Source organism: Sarcophilus harrisii, chromosome 2 (genome assembly GCF_902635505.1).
Source record: "Sarcophilus harrisii chromosome 2, mSarHar1.11, whole genome shotgun sequence".
Lineage (NCBI taxonomy): Eukaryota > Metazoa > Chordata > Mammalia > Dasyuromorphia > Dasyuridae > Sarcophilus > Sarcophilus harrisii.
Window position 1 is genome coordinate 528,188,380 of NC_045427.1, and position 14,882 is coordinate 528,203,261.

General features: G+C 33.2%; 1 protein-coding gene across 1 annotated transcript in view; it reads left to right on the forward strand.

Annotated features, from left to right (window-relative positions):
- The window catches only part of TRPM1 (transient receptor potential cation channel subfamily M member 1), a gene marked incomplete at its 5' end in the record, with an annotated part of 88,562 nt that overhangs the window by 32,493 nt on the left and 41,187 nt on the right, over positions 1-14,882 (forward strand). The window contains 4 exon segments of the mRNA XM_031949349.1: positions 8,718-9,010; positions 11,733-11,961; positions 13,701-13,823; positions 14,204-14,335. Coding sequence (XP_031805209.1) covers positions 8,718-9,010; positions 11,733-11,961; positions 13,701-13,823; positions 14,204-14,335 — 777 coding nt within the window.

Below are 14,882 nucleotides of genomic sequence, written 5' to 3' on the forward strand. Positions count from 1 at the left end.
GTCTTAAAAATGAAAAGGGAGAACTTTCCACCACTGAAGAGGAAATCAGAGCAATAATTAGGAGTTACTTTGCCAACTTTATGCCAATAAATTTGATAACCTAAGTGAAATAGATTACTACCTTCAAAAATATAAGCTGCTCAGATTAACAGAGGAGGAAGTAAACTGCTTAAATAGTCCCATTTTAGAAAAAGAAATAGAACAAGCTATTAATCAACTGCCTAAGAAAAAATCCCCAGGACCAGATGGATTAAAATGTGAATTCTAGCAAACATTTAAAGAACAATTAACTCCAATGTTATATAAACTATTTGAAAAAAATAGGGAATGAAGGACTCCTACCAAATTCCTTTTATGACACAGACATGGTATTGATACCTAAACCGGATAGGTTGAAAACAGAGAAAGAAAATTATAGACCAATTTCCCTAATGAATATTGATCCAAAAATTTAAAATAAAATATTAGCAAAAAGATTACAGAAAATCATCCCCAGGATAATACACAATAACCAAGTAGGATTTGTACCAGGAATGCAGGGCTGGTTCAATATTAGAAAAACTATTAGCATAATTGACTATATCAATAACCAAATGAACAAAAATCATATGATCATCTCAATAGATGCAGAAAAAGCATTTGATAAAATCCAACATCCATTCCTATTAAAAACACTTGAGAGTATAGGAATAAATGGACTTTCCCTTAAAATAGTCAGTAGCATCTATTTAAAATCATCGGTAAGCATCATATATAATGGGGATAAACCAGAACCATTCTCAATAAGATCAGGGGTGAAACAAAGTTGCCCACAATCACCATTACTATTCAATATTGTATTAGAAATGCTAGCTTCAGCAATAAGAGTTGAGAAAGAGATTAAAGGAATTAGAGTAGGTAATGAGGAAACCAAATTATCATCTTTGCAGATGATATGATGACATGCTTAGAGAACCCCAGAAATTCTACTAAAAAGCTATTAGAAATAATCTACAACTTTAGCAAAGTTGTAGGATGCAAAACAAACCCACAAAAATCATCAGCATTGTTATATATCACTAACAAAATCCAACAGTTAGAGTTACAAAGAGATATGCCATTTGAAGTAACTGCCAATAGTATAAAATATTTGGAAATCTATCTGCCAAGGGAAAGTCAGGAACTATATGAGCAAACTACAAAACACTTTCCTCACAAATAAAGTCAGAATTAACCAATTGAAAAAATATTATTTTAATTTTAAATAATAAAGATAAATATAAAAATTAATCATTTATTTAGTTTAAAACCAATGACTTCAAAAACTATTTTAATGATCTAGAAAAATAACAACGGAGTTCATCTAAGAACAAAAAGGTCAAGACTTTCAAGGAACTAATGAAAAAAATTAAATGAAGGTGGCTTAGCTGCACCAGATCTAAAACTATATTATAAAGCAGTGGTCACCAAAAACATTTGGTATTGGCTAAGAAATAGACTAGTTGATCAGTGGCATAAGTTAGGTTCCCAGGACAAAATAATTAATAATTTAATAATCTAGTGTTTGACAAACCCAAAGACCCCAGCTTTTGGGATAAGAATTCACTGTTTGACAAACACTGCTGGAAAAATTAGAAATTAGTATGGCAGAAACTAGGCATCACACTTAACACCATACACCAAGATAAGGTCAAAATGGGTTCATGATCTAGGATAAAGAAAGAGATTATAAATAAATTAGAAAAACATAGGATAGTTTACCTCTCAGACCTGTGGAGGAGGAAGGAATTTGTGACCAAAGAAGAATCAGAGATCATTATGATCACAAAATAGAAAATTTTGATTATATCAAATTAAAAAGCTTTTGTACAAACGCAACTCTTTTTTTTATTTTTTTTTTAATTTTTTTTTAATAGCCTTTTATTTACAGGATATATACATGGGAATTTTACAGATTAAAATTGAAACCTCTTGTTCCAATTTTTATTCTTACCCCCATCCCTCCCCCAGATGGCAGGATGAATTTAGATGTTAAATATATTAAAATATAAAAGATAACAATAAGTATACATGACCCGTTATTTTGCTGACAAAAGAATCAGACTTGAAATATTTAAATTAGTTGTGAAGGAAATCAAAATGCAGGGTGCAAAATAGGGATTAATTAATGAATGGTTTTTAGTCATCTCCCCAGAGTTCTTTTTCAAGGCTAGTTCAGTTCTTTACTGTCCATTAGAAAGATTTGCTGATCTCGGCGAGGATGGTGGTCCATCAGAATTTGGTCAAAGTATTGTTGTTGAAGTATATAATGATTCTTGTTCATTCAAAGCATGTGTAGCTCTCCAGGCCTTTCGAAATTATCTGTTGGTCATTTCTTTTGAAAGAATATTCCATAATATTCATATACCAAATTTATTCATCCATTTCCAAGATGGACACCATTAGTTTCAGTTTTGCCACTGGGGACAAACCCTGCAACAAACCCCCTTTTTTTTTTTTGGGTTCCCAGTAAATAAATTGGATCAAAGGGGCAAGTTTGAAACTTTTGAGCATGTTCAAATCTTTTCCAAATGGTTGACATTCAAACCCACCAAATATTAACCCGTTTTCCCATCCTTCCAACAATATTTTTTTTCCTGTCATCTTAGCCAACTGACAGGTGTGTAGTGGTTCTTAGAGTTTTTTAATTTTATTTCTTCGATTAATATTTAATCTTTCGATAGAAATGTTCAATTTCTTCATTCGGAATTGTTCAACTTTTGACATTTTTAGGAATGGGGATTTTTTTAAATTGAGTTAATTTTCTTATATTTTAAATGAGGTTTTTTTCAGAACCTTACTTTTTTCCAGTTTTTTTTCTTTCTATTTTTTTTATTAGTTTTGTTTGTCAAAACTTTAGTTTGGTATAATGTAAAACGCAACTCTAATGCAACAAGATTAGAAGGGAAAAAAACTTGGGAAAATATTTTATAGTCAAAGGTTCTGATAAAGGCCTCATTTCCAAAAAAATATAGAGTATTGACTTAAAAAATCAAGCCATTCTCCAATTGATAAATGGTCAAAGGATATGAACAGACAATTTTTGGATGAAGAAACAGAAACTATTTTTAGCCGTATGAAAAGATGCTCCAAATCATTATTAATCAGAGAAATGCAAGTTAAGACCACTCAAATTGGCTAGGATGACAGGAAAAGATAATGCTGAATGTTGGAGGGGATGTGGGAAAACTGGGACACTGACACATTGTTGGAGGAATTGTGAATGGATCCAACCATTCTGGAGAGCAATTTGGAATTATCCTCAAAAAATTATCAAAGTGTACATACCCTTTGATCCAGCACTGTTACTACTGGGCTTATATCCCAAAGAGATCTTAAAGAAGGAACAGGCACTTGTATGTGCAAAAATGTTTGTGGCAGCCCTTTTTGTAGTGGCTAGAAACTCAATATTGAATGGATGACCATCAATTAGAGAATGGCTGAATAAGTTGTGTTATATGAATATTATGGAATATTATTGTTCTGTAAGAAATGACAAGCACGATGATTTCAGAAAAGCCTGGAGAGACTTACATGAACTGATGCTGAGTGAAATGAGCAGGAGCAGGAGATAATTATATACTTCAATAACAATACTATATAATGATCAATTCTGATGGACATGGCTCTCTTCAACAATGAAATGAACCAAATCAGTTCCACCTGTTCTATAATGAAGAGAACCAGCTACACCCAGTGAAAGAACTATGGGAAATGATTGTGAACCACAACATAGCATTTCTACTCACTCTGTTTTTGTCCACTTGCATTTTTGATTTCCTTCTCAGGTTATTTTTACCTTATTTCTAAATCCGATTTTTCTTGTGCAGCAAAATAACTGTATGGATATGTATACATATATTGTATTTAACATATACTTTAACATATTTAATATGTATTGGTTTACCTGCCATCTGGGGGAGAGGATGGGGGGGGGAAGGAGGGGAAAAGTTGGAACAGAAGGTTTTGCAGGCATCAATGCTGAAAAATTACTCGTGCATATATCTTGTAAATAAATAGCTATAATAAAAAAGAATATGAAACAGAAAGAAGAAAAAAAAAGAAGAGCTCAGTTCCCTTCCTCCTCACATTTTCTGGTTTATGCTCTCATTCCCCCAGTATTTTCAAACCAGGCCTCCTATATGCTTTCCATCTTCTTCATCCTCCCACACCAAAACCTGGATTCTGTCCTTGTGACTTTGGACTCATTATTAGTAATTTTGTTTCATCATGGTCAGAATCAAGTCTTCAATATGCACTCCTATCCCAATTTCTAGCTCTCATTTAAATATTGTATTCCTCCATTAAAACGGAAGTTCCTTGAGGACAGGGACAATCTTGTTGCTTGGATTTATATCCCATAGTGACTGATACATAATATTTAATTTTTTATTTATTCATGTATTTATCCTTCCATCCATCCAAATATCCATAGATTAATTCATTTATCCCCCAGAGTCCCAGGGAAGCTTTTTAAAATAAAGCTTAGATATGGTTTATGCCTGATCTCCAAAGTTTATTAACAAGATTATTAGTTGAAAAGTAAGTAAATTTACAAAGGAAAATAGTAAGTAAAGGACAGATATTTATTTCTTCTATCAAAGAGAAATACTTAAAATACAAAAGACTCATAAATATACATTAACATATTTTAAAAATACAAACTACAATCACCGTATGGCACTCTCTCTGAAAGTAGAAACGACTCTCCTGAGACTTGCAAAACTATTGAATGGATTTAACTTCCCTATTGGTTTGTACTGAGGAGCAACTTGAGATCTAGAACATCAGATTGGCAGGAAGGACGAGTCTTTCTTAGGTCTTTTCAGCTGTTGGAAGATCCTTGTGATGATTGTATCTTCTTCCTCTAAGAAGGTATGGAGTAGTAGAAATCACTTCCTTTTGGGCAGTGTGACATAATGCCTAAACTAATGTATTTGACACTTAGAGTAGATCATTTTTTAACAACCTCCTCCTCTACATAACATAATGGTTTTTAATAGAAATCATTAAATGAAACAAATGATTAGTGGCCAAGAAAAAAATGTAGATTAATAAAACTGACTTTTATTAAACTTTGTATATGTAATCATTCTAGTAAAAAAATAAAATAAACATTACTGTTTAAAAAATACTGGATTAAATTTTTTAATTACATGAATGTGTTTTTTTTGAAAAAAAAATTTACAACCACATTTTGGTCTGCCGCAGTAATGAATAATAACAACAGTTTCTCTTTTCAAGCCTTAATATCTGCAAATTTCTTAATGACTTTATCAAAATTGTTTTTCATTGTATGTTTGTATTCAGTAGACAATATACCCAGATTTATTAATCTAAGTTTTGCTCAGAATTGATCAAAGAACACTTTTTATTAATTTTAATCTCATAAAGTTTCTTTCATATGAAGTAACAGATATCCAAATAGGTAGGGAAAATATTTTAAAAATAAGATTAAGTTTAACTCAGGTCTTAAAGTCTATTTGAATCCTTACTGGGAGAAATGAATTACTTAATGCTCCATGCCTGTGAGGAATGGAGATGATAAAGCTTGAGAGTAAAGAGAAACTGGTTTTCTGTTTCCATCTTCAAGAAAAAAGAATAATAGTTCCTGAAGGGACAGAAAGACTGCAGAAAGCTGAAATATAGAGGAATCAATGCTTTGAACATCAAATCCCTATTACAATAGAAACTTTAGTGACTTTACCCTAAAGTCAGAAGAACCAGGCATCTTCTTTCTTGAGCTGGGAGACTAGAAGATGAGGATTTCTCTTCTCCCAAGTCCTCACCAATTCTATTCTCTTGCAGTCATGGAACATTGAAAGTTCCATGTAAATGATTTGGCAGGTTACATAAGTTTGAGAGAGATTCACAAAAAAATCAAATCTGACAAGTTTATTTTAATAAAATTTAAATGCCAACAATGGTTAAAATTTAAGCAACTATTAAGTCATATTCTTGATATTTTATTTTCTCAATTTGTTCATTAGTTCTAAAACAATGTTAAAAGAAAGAAGTTCATTGTTAAAGGTATTACTCGAATTCAGTTAAATGTTATGTATGAATCAAATTTGTACTTAACATCACACATACATCTTACACTTAATATTTCAAAATAGATTAAACCCTATGTGTCATAGAACGACAAAATAACTTACTCTGTTTCTTCTTCTTTCCAATCACCATTATTGTTGTTTATTTTTGATCTATTTTTTAAACCTAGGGATATGTAATACCATAAGGGTTAGAGAGATGAAGTATAAGTTGAAATGATTCTGGTTTATTCTCCAGTCTTGTAGCTAAGCTAAGTCTCTATGTGTTAGGGACCATTATAGTCACATAGCAATTATATTAAACTTAGACCAACAAAAGATTTTTTTTCAAATTGCCAGTGTATTGTGGCAATTTTTTTAAAGCACCAATTTTTAGTTGGTTTTATTATTGTTTTTAAATTCCTAATGGTCAATATATTCCTTCATTGCTACTGGGCAAGTGGGAACTCCCAAGTTGCTGAACTCCTGAAGTAACCAGTAAGGATGGAAATTTTCATCTCTCAAGGTTGCTATTCACAGAAAGAAACACAAAGCAGAAGAGGCTGTCAGGAATTTGAAGACCATGTCAGACTCACCTAGGCAAGCATATGTGTGCAGCTGTCCTAGCTGTTACTAGGGAGAAGGAAGAACTAAGTCCTTGTTAGGATTCTTACAAGGTGCCAAGTCAGTGGAATTGATGAGATAATGATTCTCTAATTTACATGTACTTATTACTTACTATACACCTTTAAGAGAGCATATAAAAGGAGGAGCTCTCAGGACCAAAGAGGAAAAGCCCACTAAAGGACAAGCCCACTAGAGGACAAGCCCATTAGAAGACAAAAGCCTAGTAGAAGCTCTGAGCCTCAGCCAGGATTCAATTGAGGAGATTCACAAGCCAGAAGGCCTCTAAGAAAAACTAGCCGAGCCCCAAGTAAAGGAGATAAGACTTGGAAAGAGACAATAAAGGATTTGGACTTTAATCACTGGCTGTATTTTGGGGTGATTACACTGAACTGAAAGAAAGGCTGCCTCCAGAAGCCTCCCAAGAAACCTGCTCCCAGAGAACATTAATTTTAGAGAAGAGAATATTATATTTTGGTGTCCAACGTGGGGCCAAGAACCTTCATCTGTGACCCAGAAATTAGGGTGAGCACAACAAGGAAACTTTGTTAAAGAACTAAAATAGAATTTCAGCTAAAAAGGGACAGATGTTTAGAAAACAGCCTTCTTTTCCAGTTCAAGGAAAATGTGTATCGAGCATTGCCATACTTATGAAAAGCCAAGGTTTGATTATAATTTGGGAGCAGATCACTGAACTTTAAGAAACTATATAGTATACATTTCCTTGGCTCTCTATGGAAAAAGAATTGGATCTAGAGGAGTGGAAATTAGTAGGAGAGCAACTATGTCAATTCTACAATGGAAATGGACCTGACTCAATTTCCAAAGACACACTTAATACATATAATTTAATACAACTGGCTTTAAAACATTATGTAAGTTTCATCTCCATGTTTTCACTCCTTTTTTGAGCAGTCAGGGAAGGCATGATCACCTTCTTTTTGGGGGTTCTTTCCTCCTTGAGAAGTCAGGGAGGTCATGACCACCTATATTCTAAATCAAAAGAAAGCAGGAAAGAACTGCTCTCTTCTACAAGGAATCCAAGTGAGGGCTGACATTGATTATAATTTTTTTTTAAAGGGAATAAACCAAATGTGCAAAAATGTTTGTGGCAACCCTTTTGGTAATGGCAATGGAAACTTAAATCAACTAAAAAAATTACTTGAAATATTCAACAGCTTAGCAGAGTTTTAAGATATAAGCTAAACCCATATAAATCCTCAGCATTTCTTCATTTGACCAACAAAAGCTCAGCACCAAGAGATATGGAAATTCTATTAAAAATAACTCTAACTAATATAAAGTACTTAGAAGTCTATCTGCCAGAATGATGATGATGATGTTAATAACTACAACAAAAGAGGAAAAAAGGATCAAGATATAGAGGTTTTGAAGATGTGGAATAGGGAAGATACAATAGGAGAAATTGCAGTGGATAACCCCTATACTTCCAGTTAAATTGGAGGCAAGAGCAAGAGTAAGATTACCATTATGGATTTGAGAAGAGAAGGTCTGAAATAGCTATTGAAGGGTTGGAATATAAGAAGATCAAGAGGAAGAAATTAAGAAGGAAAAAGAAAAAGATTGCTGTATAGCCCAGTTGAGATTACAAAACATATCTAATCCTTGGCCAAGAACTGAAATCTTCCTTGAATCACGTTCAATTTTGAAGACTTCTTGCTAAAATCTTACTCTAAATCTTATTCCTTCTAAGAGTTTCTCTAAGGAACATTAGAATTTAGCTCATGTCAAATTTGGTTAGTAAATATGATTTTAAAACAGCATCTCTTTTCCACAATGTCTGACATAATTGTAATTGCCTTGTTCTTATAATAAACAATTACACATACCCTTTATTTTCCAAACTAAAATACTCAAACATGCAAAATTGAAATTTAAAATTTATCTCTGAACTCTTTTATTCTCCCAGTAGAAAGTTTTCATTTTTCTCCAGTAGTTCACAACTCTATCTAAGTATATATGAATAAGGGCCATTTGTTGAAAATTTGACTTTCAATGAGAAATATACTTTTCTTTTCTCAGGATGATGAGCCACCTACCAAAGGGAAAAAGAAGAAGAAAAAGAAAAAGGAAGAGGAGATAGATATTGATGTGGATGACCCTGCAGTCAGCCGTTTCCAATACCCTTTCCATGAGCTGATGGTGTGGGCTGTATTGATGAAACGGCAAAAGATGGCTATATTCTTATGGCAGAGAGGGGAAGAGTCCATGGCCAAGGCCCTAGTGGCATGTAAACTCTATAAATCCATGGCCCATGAATCATCAGAGAGTGAGCTGGTCGATGATATTTCTCAAGATTTGGACAACAATTCAAAGTTAGTAATCAAATGAGATGTTACATATAAACATCAGTTGATATAACCTATCTGGAAGAGACCTTAAGTTCCCATCTTCTCAATTTACAAAGAAAGGAAAGGCTCATAAAGGCAAAGTTCTTTACCTCAGGTCACCAACCCTGAATGGGATTCAGACCCAGGTTTTCTGACTACAAAGTCTATATTCTTGACCCTGTACTGTGGCTGTACCTTAGTAAGGTTTTCAAGACAATTACAGTTGGTTTTCAGCTCTTCCATTTTTTTCATTTAGGGCACAGTATTTTTTTCACATAGGCTAATATGTGAAACTTTTTCATTAATAACTTTATTTTAATATGATGTATGAGATAGTTCAATAGAATTTAAGCTTCTTGAGGGAAGGAATCATTTTCCTTTTTTTTCTTTGTATCTCCAGAGCACTTAATATTTGATGATTGATTTATTAATCAATTACTACAAGAGAATATAGTCAGGAAGTCTTGACTCTGACATGTACTGGTTGTGTGATTCTGAGCACACTTTCACACTTCTCATTCCGCAAGTGATACTTTATGATTATCAGTTGAAAAATAGATGTCTCTATACACTGACATAGGTAGTTCTTTCACTGGGAGTTCTTCATACAATTAATATCACAGGTTTGTAAAACTAAATAAATGAGTGCCTTGTACAACAAGGTGCATTTATTAAGATTAGATCCTAAGAACTAAGGTCTAATATGTTCTATGTTTTTTTTTTTAAATACACTTCTTAAGGCAAGATTTCTGTGTTGTCAAAACAATTAGAAAGCAATTTTGCAAAGTATGAATAAAAGAAGAACACCAAAAAATGGGGAAAGTAATTATTTGTGTAGAGGAAAAACATCTCTAGTGAAGTCAAAGTTCTAGTGAAGTCAAGAACTATAAAAAGAAATGGGTGAAATTTTCAGTAATAACACTTAAATTTATGAAGGTAAGTGTGGTTTGAAGAACCAAATGATCTTAAAGATTCATTCCAGTTCTGTGCTAGGCAGAGTGAGAAATCTTTTTTAAAGTTCAAATTTGATTTAGCTACTTTTGCTGATAGTTTTAAATATATAATTTAGAATACTTCTAAGCAGAGGATAGGAAAACGGACATGGAGGCGATTTACATAGCATCTATCACTCCAAAGGATTCCCAGAGCCACATATAATATATAATCTATGCAGAACCTTTTTACTTCTATGCACAAAAGTTTTTGTCTGCCTGTGTAAATCATGTTATATACCTGGTTCCTGGTATATAAGCAAGAAAACTAAACTGAAAGGAGATATGTAAATATAACTAGAATGGTGAGGGGTTTGGAAACCATCTATATAAAGAAAAGTCTTTTTTTAATTTTTTTTGTTTTTTTTTTATTTAATAGCCTTTTATTTACAGGTTATATGCATGGGTAACTTTACAGCATTAACAATTGCCAAACCTCTTGTTCCAATTTTTCACCTCTTACCCCCCACCCCCTCCCCCAGATGGCAGGATGACCAGTAAATGTTAAATACATTAAAATATAAATTAGATACACAATAAGTATACATGACCAAACGTTATTTTGCTGTACAAAAAGAATCAGACTCTGAAATATTGTACAATTAGCTTGTGAAGGAAATCAAAAATGCAGGTGGGCATAAATATAGGGATTGGGAATTCAATGTAATGGTTTTTAGTCATCTCCCAGAGTTCTTTCTTTGGGCATAGCTGGTTCAGTTCATTACTGCTCCATTGGAAATGATTTGGTTGATCTCATTGCTGAGGATGGCCAGGTCCATCAGAACTGGTCATCATATAGTATTGTTGTTCAAGTATATAATGATCTCCTGGTCCTGCTCATTTCACTCAGCATCAGTTCGTGTAAGTCTCTCCAGGCCTTTCTGAAATCATCCTGTTGGTCATTTCTTACAGAACAGTAATATTCCATAATATTCATGTACCACAATTTATTCAGCCATTCTCCAACTGATGGACATCCATTCAGTTTCCAGTTCCTAGCCACTACAAAAAGGGCTGCCACAAACATTTGTGCACATACAGGTCCCTTTCCCTTCTTTATAATCTCTTTGGGATATAAGCCCAGTAGTAACACTGCTGGATCAAAGGGTATGCACAGCTTGATAACTTTTTGAGCATAGTTCCAAACTGCTCTCCAAAATGGTTGGATTCGTTCACAACTCCACCAACAATGCATCAATGTCCCAGTTTTCTCACATCCCCTCCAACAATCATCATTATTTTATATAAAGAAAAGTTAAAGGAACTTGGGAAATTTAATTTAAGGGAAAGAAGTCCAAAGGAGAACTAAATAGATGTTTTAAAATACATAGAGCTGATATATAGAAGTAGAAGTAGATTGTCCAATACTTCTCCAGAAAGCAGAATTGGAACCAATACATTTAAGAAAAGCACACTTTTGTGTCAAGGACTTTCTGACATCTGGAATTATCCAATAACAAACTTAGCAGCTCTTTAAAGTTGTGAGTCCCACATTAATGATAGTGTTCAAGCAGAGAATGGAAGACCATCTGTTAGGGATGCTAGAGAAGAAACTCTACAAATTGAGTGTGGACTTGGCATGGATCATCTCTAAATATTTTTGGCATACCAAGATTCTTTTTCTCTGTTTTTATGATCTATAAACATAGATTCAATAATTATTATAATTTTAAATGATCAAAGTCTCAATTAAAACTTGATTTCTGTTTCTTCAGAGACTTTGGGCAGCTGGCTGTTGAGCTATTGGACCAGTCCTATAAGCATGATGAACAGATTGCCATGAAACTCCTGACCTATGAGCTAAAAAATTGGAGCAACTCCACCTGCCTGAAATTGGCTGTGGCAGCTAAACACAGAGACTTCATTGCCCACACCTGTAGTCAAATGCTATTAACAGATATGTGGATGGGACGGCTCCGAATGAGGAAAAACCCAGGTCTTAAGGTATTTTCTTGCTGTAGCTGTTGAAGGCTTCTCTGGTGTTCATGAATCAGCTATCTCCAGGCAGGGGGATGCTGCATCCCACTCTCCAAAGCTAATTGTTAAATATTCAGTGAGAGTTTTTACATATTGAAAATCTGCAGATGATACAAAATCAGGGTTCAATTTATTATTTTGTGATTGTTTTGACATAAGAGAAAAAATAATGCAGATTAAACTTTAAGTATGTCATGAACACACATCTCTCCTTCCCAATGTTAAATGTTAAAACATTTACCAACACACCCTGGGCTCCATTCAGTGTTCACATTCAGTGTTCTCTGCTATAGCTCATTAGCTGCATGATCTTGAGTAAGTCATTTCCCTTCTCTAGCCCTCTCTTTATCTATGAAAAGAAGGAACTTGGAAAGGACATCACTAAGGTCTCTTGTAGTTCTAAAATTATACTATACACCTCTTGTTAATATTTTAATTGGATAGACTACTATAAGAGAACTTTCAAGATATCTGAGCACACACCAGCATAGAAACAATACATCATAATGCAAAGTATACTGGCTCTGCAGTCCAAGGGCAGGGGGTTGAAATCCTACCTCTGTCACCTTACTACCTGTGTGACCTTGGTAGAATTACTTAGTTTCCTTATCTATAAAACAGATAAATTATACTGTATGGCTGCTAAGGTCTCTTCTAACAACAAACTTACAAACCTATATAATTCTTCATGTATAGCATTGATTTTATAAATAACTTTAAAAATGAAGGAATTATTCTAAGGCAATGTAACTATAATGCTATTATACTAATATTACTTTTGCTCCATAGAATGCTTCTGTGTATAACATATATAAATATATTTATACATATACATATATGTGTATATATATATTTATACACATAGTGTATATATATATATATACACATATATATATGTAAATGAAGTTTCTCCCATTATACAAAAGTTGAAAAAAAATAAAAGTATCAAGTTTCCCTTTGACTCCTATAAGATTTGGTAGTTTCAATACAACTGGCTTGATTCTAATTCAAAATAGGCTTTTCTTGTCTTTTTTAATTCTAGAGATCAGGAATAAAAAAGCCAGTTTTCAATTCTGGGAACAAAATTGAATTCAAGGAACTGGCTTGAATGAGTGTGGGAGGAAGGGAAAGCAGGGACCCTCACTATTGTAAAGCCAATACTGAGAAGCATGTCAATGAGACTGGCTCTCAGGAGCATGGCAACCTATTGTCTTCTAGACTGTGACTAATTAAAATCCTTCCCTTGTTGAACAACATTAAATCAGTTATTTCAAGTTGAGTAAATAGGCCACTACTCATATGCTCACATTCTACCTGTAATTCAACTCTTTAAAACATCCTGGACTATTTTACTAAGGAATGTTAATTTTTAGAGTTTTATTTGTGATAGTCCCCAGTTTTGTCTTTTGATTGAAATCTTTGTTTGCAGTTGAGCTAGGAAAGTAGCACTATTGACCATTCATCAATAAATTAAATTCCCATTTAACAATTATTAGCTTTAAATTATTATATCAAATAGCCCAAGTTTAACCACAGAAAGCTGGGAGCAATATGCATATGTTATGTTGTTTCATAGGTTTGTTGTGATTTTTGAAAGTTGTATTAAAAGACTGTCATTGTGCAGTGCAAACTATCATTTTTAGAACAAGACAACATATGAAGAATTCAGGAAGTTAACATAAATATACCTTTCTCATCTAATACAGGTTATAATGGGGATTCTTTTCCCCCCTACAATTTTGTTCTTGGAATTTCGTACCTATGATGACTTTTCATATCAAACATCAAAGGAAAATGAAGATGGCAAAGAAAAAGAAGATGAGAATATGGTCAGTAAGTGACATGACACAGTAATAGTATCCATTTTCTTAATTATGTATATAATTAAGAAAATGGATATATGTAAATATATATACACATAAAACATATCTGCAATTATATTCTTATTTTTTTCTTGGTGCTTATTAGTGTGTGTGTCTGCAAATATATGTGATTTTGGAGGTTTTTATACTTGGATAGAGAAAAAGTTCAGATTGTGTTAAAATTTCAGAATATTGATTTGATTATGTTGATAATAAACCACACTATGTTTGCTGCTCATAAAAACAAATATTTTGAAGTGGTAGGTAGCTTCCCTCTTCATAATATAATTAAATTCATTGCAATTTGTCCTTTTTCAGGGTTTTTGTTTTTTTGTTTGTTTTTTTAGGATGCAAATGCTGATGCTAGCTCAAGAAAAGGGGATGAGGAGAATGGAAACAAAAAGCAAAGGAGTATTCCTATTGGAACCAAGATTTGTGAATTCTATAATGCTCCTATTGTCAAATTCTGGTTTTACACAGTAAGGGAATTTTATTTCAATTTAATTTAATTCAACATTTATTAAGTACCGATGTCATTTCATAAATTTTACATAGTGATTAGTCAGATGTATTAGAATCAAGAAAACTAATGTTAAGATAACGTGTCACTATTGATTAGAGAAATACTGATTGAAACAACTCTGAGGTACCAACTCACTCTTCAGATTGGCTAAGATGACAGGAAAAGATAATGATAAATGTTGGAGTGGTGGTGGGGAAAATGGGACATTAATGCATTGTTGGTGGAGTTATGAAATGATCCAATCATTCTGGAGTTCCAACCAATTTGGAACTATGCCCTTTGCCCCAGCAGTGCCACTACTAAGTCTGTACCCCAAGGTAATCATAAAGAATGGGAAAGGATCCTCATGGGCAAAAATGTTTGTAGCAACTCTTTTTGTAGTAACAAAGAATAGGAAAATGAGTAAATGCCCATCAATTGGGAAATGGCTAAATAAGTTGTGGTATATGAAGATAATGGAATATTATTGTTCTATAAAAATGATGAACAAGTTGATTGTAGAA